Source organism: Hemitrygon akajei, chromosome 27 (genome assembly GCF_048418815.1).
Source record: "Hemitrygon akajei chromosome 27, sHemAka1.3, whole genome shotgun sequence".
NCBI classification, from domain to species: Eukaryota; Metazoa; Chordata; class Chondrichthyes; order Myliobatiformes; family Dasyatidae; genus Hemitrygon; species Hemitrygon akajei.
The window spans coordinates 30,031,718-30,052,282 of NC_133150.1; the positions used below are offsets into that span (position 1 = coordinate 30,031,718).

The window sequence follows — 20,565 nt, forward strand, 5'->3', positions numbered from 1 at the left end:
TGCAGATGTCAGGTTGATAACCTTTCTAGTGAAAGGTCATCTGCCTGAACTATTAATTCTGTCTGTTTCTCTGCACATGCTTTCAGACCTGCTAAGTGTTTCCACCACTACTGTTTTTATTTCAGAATTTCAGCATTTGCCATTTTGCTTTTCGACAGCCCATCATTGAATGCTCCATCTCTGTACTATGCGTTGAAATAGATAAAAGGCTGTTCAAATGATGTCAAGACACTATTCATTGAAAAGTCAACCATATACAATGATCAAATCTTAGATACTATTTCCAATCAGTACTGAAATTTGTTGAATCTGATCAGGGAGACCTTTCAAAGTGGCACTCTACACTCAGTGTTGCTGGTTTAGAAAAGTAAATGCTGTTTTTACTATCACTGTATGGGTGCTTATTGAAAATAAGATCAAGCTCTGGTGTGATGACGCCTGCAGTTGACTAGCCTGCTAGTGTTCTAGGCAGGCTTCTCCTCCTACCTGTATTGAATAGGATCAGGATCAGGGAATAGAAAAGTGGCAAACCTTGGTTGTTAGTCCACTGCTTTCTGATAGACAAAGCATCAGGAAGCCATTAGTATCCTCAATAAAGGACTGAAGGCATTGAGGAAAGAAAGTCTGCAAGATAAAGAAAAGATTAAATTGATTAAGATGAGAATTAAAATTGTTATGTTGCCAGAAGTGTGACAGTTTTTAAAAGAAACTTTTTAAAAAATAATTGACGCTGCTTACATTTTTCAAGTGATGTACTTTAAATTTCACTTCAAAATGAAAAGGTCGTCCTTTTAGGGGCACTTGAAAAGCAAGTGCCCACGAACCTTGCTTTTCCAAGTGAGCTAAATTGTTTGTGAACAGCCCTCATGAGGCTGCAGTTTAATGACTGACATGGAGTGCAGTCACAGTGAGCAGAAATAGGTTCCGACATTTTATTTTGCTAATCAGGATTGGCTTAGAGGTTGTGAAGTTTTTGACTCCTAGTTGGGTACGGTATGAAGTTAAGAGTCACAATGAATGAGCGTAGATAATTAATGTACAGTAGGCTGTTCAACCGCAGATGGCATCATCACTAAGCTCAATATTCTCCTCATTTACGGCAGTAAAGGTTGCAATAATCATCAGCAGAAAATGAAGGCATGCTAAGGGCTAGCAAAACTGACCTAGCTCTTTCTCCAGGCTCCAATCCACTCCTAACCGCAAATCCCCACTCTACCGATCCCTCCATTCTTGGGAGTCACCAACCTGCTGACTTCACATTCCATTCATCATTGGCTTGAGGCCAGTCAAAGTTGCTTCCTGTACTTATGTTGGGGAGTTTGTTTTGAATGATTGCTGTATGACCAATATTTATGGTTTTTTTTACATTGACTTTAGACCTCAGTGTTTTTGGTTTATAAACAAATAAATGTATAATTTATAATACCCAAACAGATGTTTTGAATAAAGTTTTTTTTTGTTTATCTGTTTGGTGAGCAATTTGGATATTTTTTTTAATAAAGTTTTATTAGAATTTTCTAAGTGTCCTGTCTAATACTAACATGTTGAGTAAAATACTTAATACCAGAATGATGGTGGATACGATTCTTGCACTAAGCACTTGTTAGTTTTGAAGTGCAGACACCTGTGGTTATAAAGTTTATAGAGTCAAGGCAGGAACATGTTGACAAGATACAGATTAATTGAATGACTGATGAGTTTGAGTTGATTATTTTGAAACAGTGACTCCTCGTCCTAGGCACTTCAGCTGGAGGGAGCATAACCTTCATATGTACATGTCACCCCACCCCACCCTTCTCTGTCTCTGTGTCTCCCTTTGGCAAACATCGTCATTTGCACATCCTTGCGTTGGGAAATCAGACTTGTCAGCAATCTCATTTGTGAAATGAACAAGTCTTTTCACTTGTTGTGTGCATGTTGACAAACACTAACTTTATCTACCAGAAGCCCAATAGCAATTCTCCCAGCACATAATGCTGCAGACTAATACTTAAATTCTCTTTTGTTCTGTCCGCTTGGTGAAAATTTTCTTTATTTCAGAAATATAATAATACATAAAAAAGTAGCTTTTGTAAATGCAACCCTAGTTGAGAAAGATGTTAGTGTGGAGAACATAAGGAGGTTTTATTAAATGAAAGGGGCTAAGTTAAATGTAAGTGGTTGGAGTGCAGATAACCTGAACCTGCACCTGTGCCCTCCTACCATTTGTTGTTTCAACTGTCAATCGCTCGGCGTTTACGCCTACTTCCGTACTGGCGGCCGTCTGGAAGTGACGTAACCGAGGGTTGAGCGCCGACCGGGTTCGGGGCCAGGGCGCTGGGATGCGGAGCTATCAGAGGCTATCCGAGCCCCTGGGCACCAGGGTCAGTCAGGCGGGCCACGGCTCTGGAGCGCGGCGCTGCGGCCTCTACCTGTGTCTGAGGAAGACGGCGGGAGCGGCGGCCCACCTGAGTGCGCTGGGGCTGAGCATCTACGTGGGAATGCTGAGCCGCCTGGGAACCAGTGAGTGCGAGGGGAAATGGTGAAGTAGGGCTGGGCGAAGGGCACTGTCGGAGAAGTAGGGGTACAGTGAAATGGGGTGTGTATGTGTGTAGTGATTCGTGCGGAATGCTGCCTAGATTGGAGGAGAGGTTGGATAAAGTTAGGCTGTTTTCTCTGGAGGGCTAGAAGCTGAGGGGAGATGTGACAGGTGTATATGATTATGAAATGGCTAGCCGGGGTCTCCTTCCCAGGGTTGAAATGTCTTATACTTTTGTGCATGTATTTGAGGTGAGAGGGAGTAAGTTCAAATGAGCCATGCGGGAAACGTTTTCTTTTACACGGAGAGTGGCATTGCCAAGGGTGGTATGGCGGCAGATACAATAGAGGCTCTTAGTCTTAATAGGTAGGAAATGAAAGTGTATGGACATTGTGTAGGCAAAAAGGACTAATTTAGTTAGGTGTTTAGAATCATAGAAAAGTACAGCACAGAAACAGTTTAGTTATTTAATTAGATCAGTACAACATTGTGGATTGAAGGGTCTGCTCTGTGCTGTACTGTTCTAGGCTCTAATGTGAGAAGAAGCCAGGTGGGAATGGGTGGTGGAAATGCCAGTAGCAGGTGAGAGGCCGGTTATCCTGTAAATCACTTGTTGGCATGTCAAAGTTTCCCCGCTGTCTACAATCCAGAAGCCAGAGTAATAGAATACTTTTCACTTGAGTGAGTGAGTGACATTTGTCAGCTCTCAAGAAATGCAATGTTGGCCAGAGAAAGAGTGGCTAACTTGATTGATACCACACATAAACAGTTATTCCTTCCACCACTGGGATGTAGTGGCTTTGGAGTGTATCAAAATACACTGTGGTTACTCACATTAACACCTCCCAAACTAGAGACCTCTTTCAGAAGGAAGTGAATCTAGAGTCATTGTCATAGAACACTACAACTCAGAAACAGGCCCTTTGGCCCATCTAGTCCATGCCAAACAATAATTTATGCCTTGTTCCCAATGACCTGCACCAGGACCATAACACTCCTTACCCCTCTCATCTACATACCTATCCAAATTTTTCTTAACTGTTGAAATCGAACCCTCATCCACCATTTCTGCTGGCAGCTCATTTCTTACCATCCTCTGAGTGATGCAATTTGTCCTCATGTTTCCTTAAATATTTCACCTTTCACTCTTAGCCCATGACCTCTAGTTCCAGTTTCACCCAACCTCAGTGGAGAAACCCTGATAATTATACCCCTCATAATTTTGTATATCTCTATCAACTCTCCCCTCACTTTCCTATATTCTAGGGAATAAAGTCCTAATTGATTCAACCTTTCCCTCTAACTCAGATCCTCAAGTCCTGGTAGCATCCTCGTAAATTTTCTCTGAACTCTTTCAAGCTTATTGACATCATTCCTGTCGGTAGGTGACCAGAAATGCATACATTACTCCAAATTAGGCCTCACCAAAGTCTTAAACAACTTCAACATAACATCCCAAATCCTGTACCCAGTAATTTGATTTATGAAGGCCAGTGCACCATAAGTTTTCTTTACAATCCCATCAAACTATGACAGTGTTATGACAGCACTTTCAAGGAATTTTGGATCTGTATTCCTAGATCTCTCTGTTCTACTGCACTCCTCAGTGCCCTATCTCTCACTGTGATAAGTCCTTTCCTGGTTACTCCTCCCTAGGTGCAACACCTCACACTTGTCTGCATTAAATTCCATCTTCCATGTTTTTTTCAGTTCATCCAGATCCCTCTGCAAGTTTTGATAGTCTTCCTCGCAGTCCACTACACCCCCAATCTTGGTATTATCTACATATTTGCTGATGCAGTTTACCACATTGTTATCCAAAATGTTGATACAGATGACAAACAACAACAGACCCACCACTGATTCCTGCAGCACACCACTAGTCACAGGCCTCCAGTCAGAGAAGCAACCCTCTATGACCATTCTCTGGCATCTCCATGAAGCCAGTGCCTAATCCAATTTACTACTTCATCTTGAATGCCAAGTGACTCAACCTTCTTGACCAATCTCCCATGTGGTACCATGTTAAAGGCCTTGCAAAAGTCCTTTTACAGTATTGTGCAAATATCTTGGGCATATATAACTAGGGTGCCTAAGACCTTTATACAATACTGTACTGTATTGTCAATGGGGAGGGGAGAGCAATTTTGTAAATCTGGCAGGAGCAAAGGATGTTCGGAATGGCAGGGTGGAGTGCTGTGTGAGGTGTGTGGAACAGGTGACAGAGAAGGAGTGTGGGTACGGTGGTTGGTGCAGGTGCAGACACAATAGGCCACATCATTTGGTTCCAAACAATTGGTGTATTGATCATTACAGAATGCCTCTCTGGTGCTTCCCACTCCCCTCTCCCTTCCCATTTTCCCAACCATGATTCTCTCTCCCTGCCGCTTCCCACTCTCAGTCCACAATAGAGAACCATATCAGAATCAGATTTATCATCACTCACATATGTCATGAAATTTAGTTTCTTTGTGGCAGCAGTACAGTGCAATACATAAAATTACTGCAGTACTGTGCACAAGTCTGTATATTGACCATCTCCAATTAGTTCCTGTCTATCCAAATACTTGTATGTCCATTTCCTTTGAATACCTTCCAATAACTTGCCTACTGATGAGGTCAGGTTTACCAGCTTACAATTTGCTGGCTTATTTTAGAGCCTTTCTTAAACAATGAAACAATATTAGCTAACTTCCAATCCTCTGAGGATGTATTAAATATCTCTGCTTAGGGCCTCTGCAATTTCTGCACTTGCCTCCCACAGTGTCTGAGGCAACACCTTGTCGGGCCTTGGGGATTTATCCACCCTAAGTTGCCTCAAGACAGCGAACACCACCACTTATGCAATCTGTATAGTGTACATGACCTCACTGCTGCTTCACCTCACTCCTATAGACTCTGTCCATCTCTTGAGTAAATACTGATAGAAAAAATCCATTTAAGATCTCCTCCATCTCTTGGCTGCATGCATAAATGACCACTCTGATCTTCCAGAGGACCAATTTTGTCCCTTGCTATCATTTTGCTCTTAATATATCTGTAGAAGCCTTTGGGCTAGAGCAACCCCATGCCTTCGTTTGGTACTCGATTTCCTTTTTAAGTGTTCTCTTGCATTGTTTCCATACTTCTCAAGTACCTCGTTTGCTCTTTCCTGTCTATACCAGTTATGCACCTCCTACTTTTTCTTAACCAGGGCCTCAATAGCTCTCAAAAACCAAGGCTCTCTAAACCTGTTGTCCTTGCTTTTTATTCTGACTGGAGCATACAAACATTGTAATCTCCAAATTTCGTGTTTGAAGGCCTCCCACTTACCAAGTACACCTTTGCAAGAAAATAATGTGTCCCAATCCACACTTGCCAGATCCTTCCTGACACCCTCAAAATTGACCTTTCTCCAATTTGCAATCTCAACCCGAGGACCTGACCTATCTTCCTTCATAATTATCTTGAAACCAATGGCATTATGATCACTAGATGTTAAGTGTTCCCCGACACAAACTTCTGTCACCTTCCTTGTCTCATTTCCTAATCGGAGATACAGTATTGCACTCTCTTAGTTGGGACCTCTGTACTGATTAAGGAAATTTTCCTGAACACATTTGATAGATTCTATCCAATGCAGCTCTTTTGCAGTATTGGAGGCCAGAAAATATATGGAAATTTATAATCCCTTTAACATGGTCATCCCTTTCTTATTCTTCAATTCTATCCATATAGTCTCAGTAGATAAGCTCTCCAGTCTGTCCTGTCTAAGCACTGGCGTGACATTTTTCCTGACTAATAATCCCACTTTACCCCTCTTAATCCCTCATGCTCTATCATGTCTAAAACAATGAACATTGAGCTGCTAGTCCTGCCTCTTCTACAACCAAGTACAATAGCTACAATGTCATAATCCCATGTGTTGATCAATGCCCTAAGCCGATCCACCTTTCCTATAATACTCCTTGCATTGAAATATATACAACTCAGAACATTAGTCCCACCATGCTCAACCTTTTGTTTCTTAGTATGTAGTTTTAACAAAGTCTTTCCCCTTAACCTCTCTGCTATCTGCTCTGGCATTTTGTTTCCCATCCCCCTGCAACTCTAAAGCTCGTCATGTCATGCAGCACCAGCAAACTTTCCTGCAAGGATACCCCCACCCCCCCCAGTTCAGGTGCAAACTGTCCCCCTTTACAGGTCCCACCTTCCCAGTAAAACAGCCGAATTATCCAAAAATCTGAAGCCTTCCCTCCAGCACCATCTCCTTAGTCACATGTTAAACTTTTCTTTCTTTTTCAATCTTTTTATTATTATTATCAATATATATTGGGATTACAAACTTACAAATTTATACTAAACATGAAAGGATACACAAGCAATAGTTACAATATAATTAAGTCTTCCCAAATCATGAATGATACAAATAACATATAAACAAAGCAAAACTAGGTTATATCATAATATATATATTTAAAAAAGCAGAGAAAATAGAAAAAAAATTATGCTAGAAAAAACTAATCTAACAACCTAATAACTAATAAAGAGAAGAAAAAAAAGAAAAAAATAATTTTTTAAAAAAGGGCTGTTTATAATATCTATAAAAAAATACAAAATCATCAGTGTCGCTAACTCCAATCCTCTCAACATATGTATAATCAAAACTGGAAAACGAATAGGTTTGGAACAGGGTTTCATTACATCATATGAAAATATTGAATAAATGGTCTCCATGTCTTTTCAAATGTAATAGAATAGTCAAATACAACACTTCTAATTTTCTCCAAATTTAGACATAACATAGTTTGAGAAAGCCAATAAAATACGGTAGGGGGATTAATTTCTTTCCAATTCAACAAAATAAATCTTCTAGCCATTAATGTAAGAAATGCAATCATTCGACAAGCAGAAGAAGATAAATGGATTGAGTCCATCATTGGTAAACAAAAAATTGCAGTAATAGGATGAGGTTGTAAATCAATGTTCAATACTGTGGAAATAATATCAAAAATGTCTTTCCAATATTTTTTCAAAAGCGGACATGACCAAAACATATGAGTTAAAGACGCTATCTCAGAATGACATCTGTCACAAATAGGATTTATATAGGAATAAAAACGAGCCAATTTATCCTTAGACATATGAGCCCTATGCACAACTTTAAACTGTATTAATGAATGTTTAGCACATATAGATGATAAATTGACTAATTGAAGAATTTTATCCCAATTCTCAATAGGGATAGTAAGGTTAAGTTCTCTTTCCCAATCATTTTTAATCTTACAGAAGGGCTCTGAATGTATGTTCATAATTATATTGTAGAGTTTTGATATTACACCTTTCTGAGAAGGATTTAGTTCTAATAAATTCTCCAAAATACCCGAAGACTCAAGATTTGGAAAGGTAGGAAGTACAGTATTTAAGAAATTCCTAATCTGTAAATATCTAAAAAAAATATGAAATCTAGGCAAATTATATTTATTAGATAATTGTTCAAAAGACATAAAACAATTATCCAAAAATAAATCGGAAAATCGTAGTAATCCTTTAGTCTTCCGAGCTGAAAAAGCTTGGTCTATTAAAAGAAGGATAAAAAAAGAAATTGGATACAATAGGAATAGTTAAAACAAACTGATTCAACCCAAAAAATTTCCAAAATTGAAATCATATACGTAAAGTATGTTTAACTATCGGATTGTCAATTCGTTTTTGCAATTTAGAAAGAGCAAAGGGAAGAGAAGACCCTAAAATAGAACACAATGAAAATCCTTGTACAGATTTAGTTTCCAAGTTCACCCAATGAGGGCTAAAAGATAAATCCCAATCCTTTAACCAACATATCAAATATCGGATATTAACTGCCCAATAATAAAATCTAAAGTTAGGCAATGCCAATCCACCTTCCTTCCTTGCCTTCTGTAAATATTTTTTTTACCTAATCTAGGATTTTTATTCTGCCATATATATGAAGAAATCTTTGAGTCGACATTAGCAAAAAAAGATTTCGGAATAAAAATTGGTATCGCTTGAAATATATATAAAAACTTGGGTAAAATAATCATCTTAATAGCATTAATCCGACCTATTGGAGATAAAGATAATGGTGACCATTTAGTGAACAAACATTTAATCCGATCAATTAAGGGTAAAAAATTAACCTTAAATAACTCCTTATAATTTTTAGTAATTTTAATCCTGAAGTATATAAAAGAGTCATTAACTAATTTAAAAGGTAAATTTCCATAAATTGGAACCTGTCTATTTAAAGGAAACAATTCACTCTTATTAAGATTTAATTTATACCCGGAAAAATTACTAAATTGAGCCAACAATGATATAACTGCAGGAATGGATTTCTCAGGATCAGAAATAAATAATAATAAATCATCTGTGTATAATGATAACTTATGTATATCCATCTCACGAGTAATGCCAAAAATGTTCGGTGATTCTCTAATAGCAATTGCCAAAGGTTCTAAAGCAATATCAAATAATAATGGACTAAGAGGACAGCTTTGTCTAGTACCCCAAAATAAACGAAAAAAGGGAGATCTTTGATTGTTAGTAAAAACCGAAGCTACTGGAGTATGATATATCAGTTTAATCCAGGAAATGAATGTCGGACTAAAATTAAACTTCTCAAGCACAGTAAATAAGTATGGCCATTCAACTCTATCAAATGCTTTCTCCGCATCTAATGAAATGACACATTCTGAGGTGCTACGTGAAGGAGTATAAACAATATTCAATAATCTCCTAATATTGAAAAAAGAATAGCGATTTTTAATAAAACCAGTTTGATCTTCCGGGATAATTTGAGGTGATACCTTCTCCAGCCTGGACGCCAGTAACTTGGAAAAGATCTTGGAATCTACATTCAATAAGGATATTGGTCTATAGGATGCACAGTCAGTAGGGTCTTTATCTTTTTTCAATATTAAAGAAATGGAAGCTCTATAAAAAGATTGTGGCAGTTTACCCAATCTAATTGCTTCTTCAAAAACCTTGCATAACCATGGAGAAAGAGTAGAGGAAAAACACTTTAAAAATTCCACTGTATACCCATCTGGACCTGGTACTTTCCCAGAATTCATAGAGGAAATAACCCCTTTAATTTCTGCATCCGTAATAGGAGTTTCTAATATTGAAAGATCATCTGATGATAATTTTGGAAAATTCAATTTCCCAAGAAAATCATACATGGTATTATGATCATGAGGAAATTCAGAATGATACAGGGAGGTATAAAAATCTTGAAAAGATTTGTTTATCTCATCATGGTTAACTGTCAATTCACCATTCTGTTGACAAATCTTAATAATTTGACGTTTAACCAAAGCATTCTTCAATTGATTAGCTAACAGTTTACCCGATTTATCACTATGTATATAAAAATCAGATCTGGTTTTCATTAATTGATTTTCAATCGAAGATGTAAGTAATAAACTGTGTTCCATTTGAAGTTCAACCCTTTGTTTGTAAAGCTCCTTACTAGGAGCAGTCGAATATTTCTTGTCAAATTCTTTAATTTTATCAACCAATAAAAGAGTTTCCTTCTTAATAGGTTTTCTCAAACCAACAGAATAGGAGATAATCTGTCCACGTATATATGCTTTAAAAGTGTCCCAAAGTGTTCCGCAAGAAATATCATCCGTGGAATTAGTTGAAAAGAAGAAATCGATCTGTTCCTTCATAAATTTAATGAAATCCGGATCTTGCAGTAAGGTTGAATCAAATCGCCATTGCCTAACACTAGAAGCTGTATCCATAAATTTAATAGAGAGTTTCAATGGAGCATGATCAGAGATGGCTATAATATCATAATTACAACCAATTACAGATGGAATAAAATGAGAGTCAATAAAAAAATAATCAATTCTTGAGTAAGAATGATAAACGTGAGAAAAATGAAAACTCTTTGTCCTTAGAATGCCGAAATCTCCAAATATCAAAAATTCCATTATCAGTCAAAAAAGAATTAATGTAAGTGGCCGACTTATTAGGTAAAAGGATTTAAACAACAATTAAAGTCACCATCCATTAACAACATATATTCATTTAGATTAGGTAGAGAAGTAAATAAGGACTTTAAAAAATCAGGATAATCCACATTTGGAGCATAAACATTAACCATAGCAACCTTTTTGTTAAAAAGTAACCCAGTAATTAACAAAAATCTACAATTCGGATCCAAAATAATATCGTGTTGGACAAATGTAATAGAGGAGTCAATAAAAATTGAAACTCCTTTTACTTTGGCATTCGAATTCGAATGGTACTGTTGACCCCTCTAAAACCTTAAAAAAACATTGATTATCCTCTTTCTTCACATGAGTTTCTTGTACAAAAATAATATGTGCATTCAGTCTTTGGAATACTTTGAAAATCTTTTTCCGTTTAATCGGATGGTTTAAGCCATTAGTATTCCAAGAGACAAAATTAATGGTCTGAGCCATATTTCTAAAATCAATCCTTTGGTATATAAAGAGTTAACCAAATTATGAACTCATGCACCCGGAAGAGGAACAAAAATAAGGGGTGGTCCCGGAAGTGACGACATCGCGGACATTTTAGTAGTTTAAAATCAGCCCAAATGAAAAAACTAAAAAAAAACTGGTAAAAAGAACAATAGATTTAGAAAAGAGACCCCCAACCCCCACCCACGAAGAAAAAGTCCATCCCAAGCCTGGAGAAGGCTGGGAAAAAAAAGGAATGATACTAAATCTACCCCCGTGTCAGCAGAAGGCAACTCCATATATATAAAGGAGAGAAAAAAAGATCCACCCAAACTCCAAAAAGGTAATTATCACTATACTAAAACAAACTTCTTAATATAATTGCTAGTAAAAAAAAACCCAAAAAGAATATAAACACTAGTAATTTATAAATCGGGTTAAAACCCAAACAAAAAGTTAAAATGTGATAAGAAATGCATTATAGGAAGAAGACGAGAGAGAAAAAATGGCGAAATCAAAAAAAAGCAAGAAATATTTTAGAGAAGAAACCGCCATCTTAGTCACACAAAAAATGAAAAGGATATATATTAAACCGTTAAAAAAAAATTCACCTTCAAAGGGTTAATAATAATGACCAAAAATAAAGTACAGTGGTTAAAGTAAGTAAAATAAGAAGATTAGTATGTCGAAAAGAAAACTTTAATTAAAATATAAAATATAGAATAAACCTACACCAATAACCAGAAACAAAATCTGGTTTTGGAAACAAAAACTATCTTGTAACTATCAAAATCACTCATTTATAAGAGACGAGAATCCAAAGCAGTAGGGTAGTTCTCATCCAGAAAGCTTCGAGCTTCAGATGTGGAGAGAAAAACACGTTGTGTTGCATTCAGAGGCGAGATTCTAGGCTTCACAGGGTATAAAAGCGCTGGTTTTAGATTTTTCTCATAACATTCGGACATCAGAGGTTTAAAAAGAAGCCTTGCCTTCATTACTTCTGGGCTAAAATCCTCCAGTAATCTAAACTTGAAATCTTTGAGTTTAACCATCCCTAAACGCCGAGCCACACGAATAAGTTGCTCTTTGACATGCACATAATGAAATCGAACAATTACAACAGGTGGTTTAGATGAAGAACTTAATGATCGATGCGTAATTCTGTGAGCGCGATCAAGTAATGGAGGACTGTCTGGGAATACAGAAGGGAACACATCCTTTAAAAGTTGAGCAAAATACTTCAAGGGGTCCCCTTGTTCAGTACCTTCCGGGAGACCAAGTATGCGTAAGTTCTGTCTTCTGGACCGATTTTCAAAGTCGACACTCTTGGCTTTAAGTGTTTCCACCTGTTTAATCGTCGAAGATAATTTCTGCTCCAGTTTTTCAATTATCAAGTCTCGCTTCCGAGCGTCCTCTTGCAAAGTTGCGATTAGAGCTTGCTGCTGGTTAACTACTGAATCAGTCTTATCCATATAATCCTGAAAAGCCTTTATACCTTGTTTGAAAATTTGTCGTTGTTCTTCAAATTTTTCATTTAAAAGCTCCAATAACATTTCATAAGTCAATTCAGTGCGCTTAGGATCGGACTTTTTTTTCTTTCTGTTGCCGTTAGAATCTTTCCCAGGGTCTCGCCCTTTAGATCTCAAAGCCATTTCTGTACTCATTTCTTCAAAATTCACAGTACACCCTTAAAGATAAGTCCAAAAAAGTAGCAAGAATCTTTTGGTGTAGGTAAAAGTAAGTTAAATAAGGGTGATCATAGGTTAAGAAAAGTAAAGGTTATGGAGCGAATCTGAAACAGTACTCACTCCATGAGCATCTCCTGGTGACCTCAGTCACATGTTAAACTGTATGATCTTATTTCTAGCCTCACTAGCATGTGGCATGGGTAGCAATCCTGATATCACAACTCTGGAGGTCCTGTGCTTTAACTTAACCCCTAACTCCCTGAACTCATTTTGTAGGACCTTGTCAACCCTCCTACCTATGTCATTAGTACTGATTTGGGCATGACATTTGGCTGCTCACCCTTCTACTTAAAAATGCTGTGGACTGAATCCAAGATGTCCCTGAACCTGGCACCTGGGAGGCAACGTAGCATCCAGAAATCTTGTTCTCATCCACAGAGCCTCCTGTCTGTTCCCCTAACTAAGAGATCCCTAGTCACTGCAGTTTGTCTCTTATTCTCCTTTCCCTTCTGAGTCACAATCAGTACCAAGAGACCTGGCTTTCTTCTGCAAGGTTACCCTCCCACCCACAGTACCCAAAGTACTGTTGTTGAGGAGAATAGCCACAGGGATACTCTACACAGGCTGCATATCCCCTTTCTCCCTCCTGACGGTCACATAGTTACCTGTGTCCTGCACCTTTGCTGTAACTACCTCCTGTCGATCAACCCCTTCTAGAATTCACTCGGTTCTAGCTCCAGTTCCTTAACACAGTCTGAAAGAAGATGTAGCTGGATGCACTTCTTGCAGGTGTAGTCATCAGGGACACTGGCGGTCTCCCTACCTTCCCACATCCCCTGAGGAGCAATCCACTCTCTTGCCTAGCATCCCACTGCTCTAACTGTGTGCCATAAGAAAGGAAGAAAAATTAAATGCAAAAATCTACCTACTGCCTTTGCCCTTTCTCACTGAAGCCAAAGCCTGAACTCCCTACTTTAACACTGGCTCACTCCCGCAATGGCCGCTCCTCTTAAACCTAACTTGCCAAGTGGTTAATTACATTCAATCCACGTCTCCTCGGGATCTGTGGCGAACAGAGTGTGCTGATTGCCCCCGTTTGCTTCTTTTGAACATTGTCCTGCTGCACAATCCACGTCTCCTTGGGAACTGTGGCTCTAGAATTCTCAAACCCATGGTGACTATGTCACTGGAATTAGAGGCTGTGTGGAGCTGGTGTAGAAGAGGAGTTAAAGTCTGGGACAGATCAGAAATAATATTGAATAGCAGAGAAGGCAGATGGTCCATTTTTAGCATTCTTGTAATCTCTACTCACAAGAAGGATAGCATCACATGAGGACACCACCAGCTGAAAGTTGACTGTTACACACATAACTTGGAAATATTGACAGGACTTTCATCATTCTGATGTACTTGTGTAATTGTTCCCACCTTACCCATATCTCGTACTCTTTTGCTTATGTTGGTACTCATTGATCTCTCCATGTGTACCCCTTCTGATAGTTCAGGTGCAAGTCAAACGTCTGTACACTTGAAACACCATGCACCCAAAAGGTAGGTGGAAGGTGTTTAAGTTTGCTTTAAAAAAAAACTCTTATTATAGCATGTTAACAATTCAAATCTTTCTTTTCCCTTTGTGCTCTGTATTTTAAAGCAGAAGAATTCAAAGTGCATTTATTATCAAAGTATGTATACATTATACAACCTTAAGATTCCTCTCCTTACAGGCAGCCACAAAACAAAGAAATCCCAAAAGAACCCATTAAAAATGACCGTCAAACACCCAGTGTGCAGACAGAAAAAAAAATCATGCAAACCATAAAAGTAAGCCAATAGCATTCAGAACTGAAGTACGAAAGGCGGAAAGCCAGGCATCACTGCAACTGGAGCAGGCCACAGCCTTAGTGCAGTACAGAGCTGAGTAAACATTGCAGAGCAGCGATCAGAACCATGCAGAACTGACCTGTTCCTCACCTCCGGTCCTGACACCCTGAACTTCACAGTTTGGCTCGGCACTTAAATTGGCCAAACATCGGGTTGTTCCTCGCTCTCTGACAGCACTGGGGCCTGAACCATGCCACCACGATTTGGTCCATACCTCATCTTTCAAATTTGGCCTGGCACTTAAATTGATCAGACATTAGGACTTTCCTCATCCTTGCCTCCACCATGCCTCGCCTTTGCCTTCGTCACCACCTCCACAATGCAAGAAGATCGAAGAGATTGTGCCTGAACATATCCTAGCATGAGTCAGGTATAGCTTGTAACATTTCGAAATAATTGGAACTTCTTTATTAAGCAAGGTGACACTTCCGCTTTCTGCTTAACTTGAAAGAAAGGGAGTATATATGTAATCACCCATTTATAAAGCTGGGCTCAGGCAACCCAGAACTTCAAAGAATGTAAAAGGGTGGGAGAAACAAGGCACTACAGATGCTTGAAAATTGATCAATATAGTAAACTGCAGGGAAAACCCAGCACCTGTGGAGGCAAAAGGTATGTGCTGATGTTTTGGGTGAAATCCCTGCGTCACCACTGGGAGGGGAGAGGAAAGATGATTAATATAAAAGAGTGCAGTAGGGGTGGTGGGACAGAAGCTGCTAGATATGTAGAATCAGATTGGGGAGGGGGAAGAGATGGAAAAGGTAAAAGGGAGAGAACCTGGACAGATTGGTGAAAGTGGGAAAGGACCATAGAGGTCTCACGAAATTGGAAAATTCAGTGTTTATATCATTGGGTTGTAAGCTTTCCAAACATAATGAGATGGTGTTCTTGTTTCATGCTTAGCTTCAGAATGGCTGAAGAGAAGGCTGAGGAAAGGCAGGTTGGTATAGAAATGAGAAGAAGCGAAAAAGTTTTATTTGTCACATGTACTTGGAAACATTGAAACATACAGTAAAATGTGTTAAATCAAGTTATCAAGGATTGTTCTGGGAGCAGCCCTGGAGTGTTGCCACACTTCTGGTGCCAACATTGCACGCCCGTAGTTTACTCACCTTAACTGTACTACTTCGGAATGTAGGAGAAAACTTAGAACCCACACCGTAATGGGGAGAATGTAAAAACTCCTTATAGGGTGGTGGGAATTGAATCCCAGTCAGTGATCACTGGTGCTGTAAAGTGATTGCGCTGCCTGCTACACCACTGAGAGTTGAAGTGACATGCAACTGGAAGCTCAAGATGGCTGTGGTGGTCAGATGTGGAGGAGGCCACTTTGCAAACATCGAATGCAATAGGCCAGCTTCGAGGGCAATCTTGTAAATCGATGCCTGTTCAGGCCTCTGGATGGTGGTGAGGGAGGAGTTGAAGGGGCAATTGTTGTGCCTTGTATGGTTGCAGGCAAAATTGCAAGGGCATGGAGAGGGATGAGCAATCCTGGAAGTCATACTGAGAGTGGAACATAGAAAGGTGGTGAGGAGGGAAGAAGTGTAGAAATGGCAAAGGGTGATATACTGGATGTGGAGGCTGGTGGGGTGAAAAGCAAGGACCAGAGGAACTCTTTTCATCTGGGCAAGGGATTGGGGTCTGAGAGCAGATGGTTGAGAAATGGAGGAAATTTGTTAGATCATTTCATCAACTACAGCAGAGGGGGAGTCACGTTCCCAGGTTAATGCAGAAGTCCTAGAGCAGAAAGCCTCATCTCCAGAGTATGCAGCACAGAAAAGAGGATGGTGTGCTTGTAGGAGATAGGTTTGAGCAGGGATATAGATGGTAGCTCTGGCAATTGGTATATTTATAGTGGATGTCCATGGCTAGTTTGTCCTGAGATGGAGACAGGTCCAGAAAAGTAAGAGAACCATTGCAGACTTTGATGTTATGAAGAAAGAGTTGGAAGGTCTGTCAGAACAGGTTTGGAACAAAGGCAGTAACAAGGGCCCATGCAAGAGCACGTGGCCTGTGTTTTCTAGTACCTGAAAACCTGTGATGTCTTCAGTGGGGTATTTCAGAACTGAAAGATCAGTATGTCTTCACACTGACAATGATAGTACTAATAGCCCAGAGAGGGTTAGCAACTTAATATAAATAGTGCTACGGTGACTAAGACTTTTGCACAGTACTGTAGTAATTTTATATATGGGTCTATTGGCTGAGAGTGGGAAGGGAACAGGGAGTGGGGAATCATAGTTGGGAAAAGGGGAAGGGAGAGGGGAGGGAAGGGGAAGAACCAAGAGACCTTCTGTAATGATCAATAAACTAATTGTTTGGAACCAGATGACCTTGCCCCAGGCACTCACTTCTCTAACATCTCCCACACTCCTCCCGCAGTGCTCCATCCTCAACGTTCTCAACATCCTGCTCTCTGCTCCTCGTTGACAAATACAGAACTGTGCAAAAGTCTTCAACACCCTAGCTAAATATATGTGCTTAAGACTTTTCAACAGTACTATAAAAGTATTATTCTTAATTGTGCTCAATACTTCCCTCAGAACGTTCATCAGCTGAAAATTTGGTCTTTTCCAGGTCGTTTCTCGTGGCACCCAGCCTGCATGGCTGTAGCAGTAAGTGTTACTTTTTGATATAAACATTTGACTTGTTATTATTTGTGATTCCACATGATCATCTACAGTATATTTTCTGAACTTACCACCTCTTAATGATAGAACTGTATTTTGAATTTACAATAGTACACCTCAGGACATCTAAACACATTTTGTCAACCTATTCATAACAGGTCTACATTAAAATTTTTAAGTTAATGGAACTTGTTTTAACTTAGTGTGGGCTTTCTCTTTTGGCGAATATTTTCAACTACTCTATGCCAGAATTTATCTGCTTTGGAATATAAGACCAAGGAGCAGGTGAAGGCTATTTACTCCTTCAAAACGTCACCGCCATTCATCAAGATTGTGGTTGACCCATTTTCCTGCATCATCTTGTGGAATCTCTGTTTTGAATTAACTCAATGACTAAGCCTCCACAGCTCTTTCAAGTGGTGAATTCCTGGAGATATTTCTCCTCATTACAATCCTAAATGGCCTATCCCTTGTTCTGAGACTGCGACTACAGCTTCTCAATCTCTCATCCAGGGGAAAAAATGTCTCCTTTCAAGCTGTGTAAATTTTGAATTTCATTGAGTTTCTCATTCTTCCAAGCTTGATAATGTAGGACTGGTCATAGAGTCATATGGCTATACAGCATGGAAACAGGCCCTTTGGCCTAACTAGACCATGCTAACCAAGATGCCCAATGCAAGCTAGTCCCATTTGTTAGTGTTTGGTCCATAACCTTCGGAATCATTCCAATCCATATACTTGTCCAATTTATCCAATTAAAATTATTGTACAGTACCTGCTTCAATGTCTTCTTCTGGTAGCTGCTTTCATACAGATACCACCCTTCATGTAAAAAAAAAATTGCCCCTCGTTTTTTTTAAATCTTTCCCCTTTCATTTTAAACTGGTGTCGTATCATCTTGGTACCCCAAGTCTGCACAGTTACTTCTCATGGGAAAACGTGGCATTCCTGGTACTTTCAGCACTCTCTCTATGGCAAGTATATCCTTTTTATGGGTAAAGAATTCCAAAACTGAACAGAATGCTTCAGGTACAATCTCTCCTCTCACTAGCTCTTTACTTCTTAGCTAGATTATTGATGGAAGTTATGAATAGTTGGGATCAAGCACCAGTGTGTATGACACCAAACCAGTCTCAGTCTGCTAACCCGAGAAAGATCCAGTTGATGACTTGATGTGTGTTCCGGAATTAATGATGCAAACAATTCTTAGGATTCTAGCACATTGACAGATAAATTCCAAATCAATGACATTCAATGCCCTTGAGATTACAAAATTCATCTTGAAAAGGGGCAATAAATCAAAGTTAATGAGCTGTGAGACTGGAATTGCTGGTTTTGGGTTTTGGGTTTGGTTCAGCTTGTATATTCCTCTTGAACAATACTAAGTTGCTCCTTCAAGAAAAGGAGGGCAGGTAGAAGCCAGAGAAGGTCATTCAGCTCTTTTCACTTGTTCCTTCATTTATTAAGATCATAACAGCTCTAAACTTGTTGTATGTACTTTGATTTCCTTCATATGCAGCAATCTATTAATATTTCACATACTGAAGGTCCACATCCTCGCAAAGAGTTCCAGAAATTACTGCCTTTTGGCAAAATAATTACTTCTCTCCTCAATGACCAGTCCCTTGTTTTGACATTGTGACCTGGTAAACAATCCATCTACACTGTCTAACACTACCACGAGGAAATCTGCAGATGCTGTAAATTCAAGCAGCACACACAAAATGCTGGTGGAACGCAGCAGGCCAGGCAGCATCTATAGGAAGAAGTACAGTCGATGTTTTGGGTCTCGGCCCGAACTTGTATGTCCAGAAAATGACATTAAACAATCTTCAATCTTGAATAACTGTTAAACAATGAATAGTTAGGATTTGGATTACATTACATGATAAATGTTATCCTATGAATTTAACTCGTTAGTATATTTAAACGGGATTGAATAAAAGTTTAAAAAGTTGCAAGATTATAGAACCATCGAGATTGTCCTCTGAAAGAGCCAGCATAGCCTCACTGAGGCAAATGGCTCCTTCGTATGTTTATACTATTCTATAGTTCTGAGTAATGCAATAATCAAGGGCGATTGTAATCTACATATTAACTGATCAAATGAAGCTATCAGTAATAGTGCAGAGAATGAATTCATGTGTGTAGAAGATGGGTTACTAAATTAATATATTGAAGATTGAATAAAGGGATGAGTTATCTTAGCTCTAGTATTATTCAATAAAAAGTATTAATTAATCATCTGGTTGGTAAGCACCCTTTAGGGAAGAGTAATTATATTTCACACTGCATAAAAGGAAGGCATTCAACCCACTGTGTTAATATTAGCCCTGAATCCATTCCCATTTACTCACCTATTTCCTTGTAACCTGCTGTAATCTGATTTTTTATATAAAGATTGAAAATTAATTCAGTTCAAAATCAAGTTCTTAAAGCCAATTACAACAGTACAAGTTGTGTATATAGTTTGGGAAATTACATTAAAAGTTTTAACAGTAAATAAGCAATGGCTACCATTCAAAGAATTTATATATACTTTGCACAAAATTTGCTTTCCCTTTTAAGGCACAGAAGTGCAGCAAGTAATCAGCTGAGGCTAACAAAAACTGTAAGCTTTCATGAATCGAGTTGGATTGTTACTTTGAACTTTGAGTTGGTCTGTTGAATCCTTCTCTTTTCAAAGTGTTTTAGTACTGCATTCTTCCATAGGGATTTTAGTATTTTCCCTACCACTAAAATTAGGCTAACAGATCAGTAGAGATCCCTAATTTCTCTCTCCTTCCTTTTAACTATTCTGATAATAAATTCCCCTTTTTTCTTCTGCCACAGTTAGCAGGAAACTTTAATGTGTTTCAGTTTGCATAGCCAACCCATATCACAGGAAGTTTCCAATGTAAATATAGAAGTATAAACCTAAAATTGTATCAGCTTTAAAAAGCTGATTGGCCTGGGAACATCAAAGCAATTTGAGATATTTTACTATTTTGTTATATTGTAATGTAATTTATTACATGCAATATAATGTATGTAATGTACATAATAAAAATAGCATATTATTTTATTAATGTATATTGTGTTGTTCTGTGAGCAAATGTGGGCATGCTGTGTTGGTGCTGGAATGAGTGGCGACACTCGTGGGCTGCCCCAGCACACCCTTGGGTATGTTGGTTGTTAAAGCAAATGACACATTGCACCGTGTATTCCGATGTATATGTGATAAATAAACTTGGGTCTGTTGTTGACACCTTAAGAAGGGCTGACTGAAGTAACTTGGCTGAGAATAGGGCTACTGTTAGGTTTTAGCGTCTCTTCAAATGAATTGTCTGGAATAGTTTTATTGGGAGGTGGTCAAACATGCAATACTTCTGGAAAGTTGTAGGTTTTGTTGCTTCTGGACAATGTACGTC

At 38.7% G+C, this 20,565-nt stretch overlaps 1 protein-coding gene across 2 annotated transcripts in view; it reads left to right on the forward strand.

The window, feature by feature from the left end:
* Positions 1-2,284: 2,284 nt before the first annotated feature.
* The window catches only part of cyb561d1 (cytochrome b561 family, member D1), a 28,712-nt gene continuing 10,431 nt past the window's right edge, over positions 2,285-20,565 (forward strand). The window contains exons 1-2 of one of the 2 annotated variants that reach the window (XM_073030543.1): positions 2,285-2,502; positions 17,103-17,140. In XM_073030543.1, the coding sequence (XP_072886644.1) occupies positions 2,322-2,502; positions 17,103-17,140 (219 nt within the window). In that variant the 5' untranslated portion in view covers positions 2,285-2,321. Of the gene's footprint in view, positions 2,503-17,068; positions 17,141-20,565 lie in introns of both variants that reach the window. The other variant, XM_073030544.1, reaches the window with a different exon arrangement.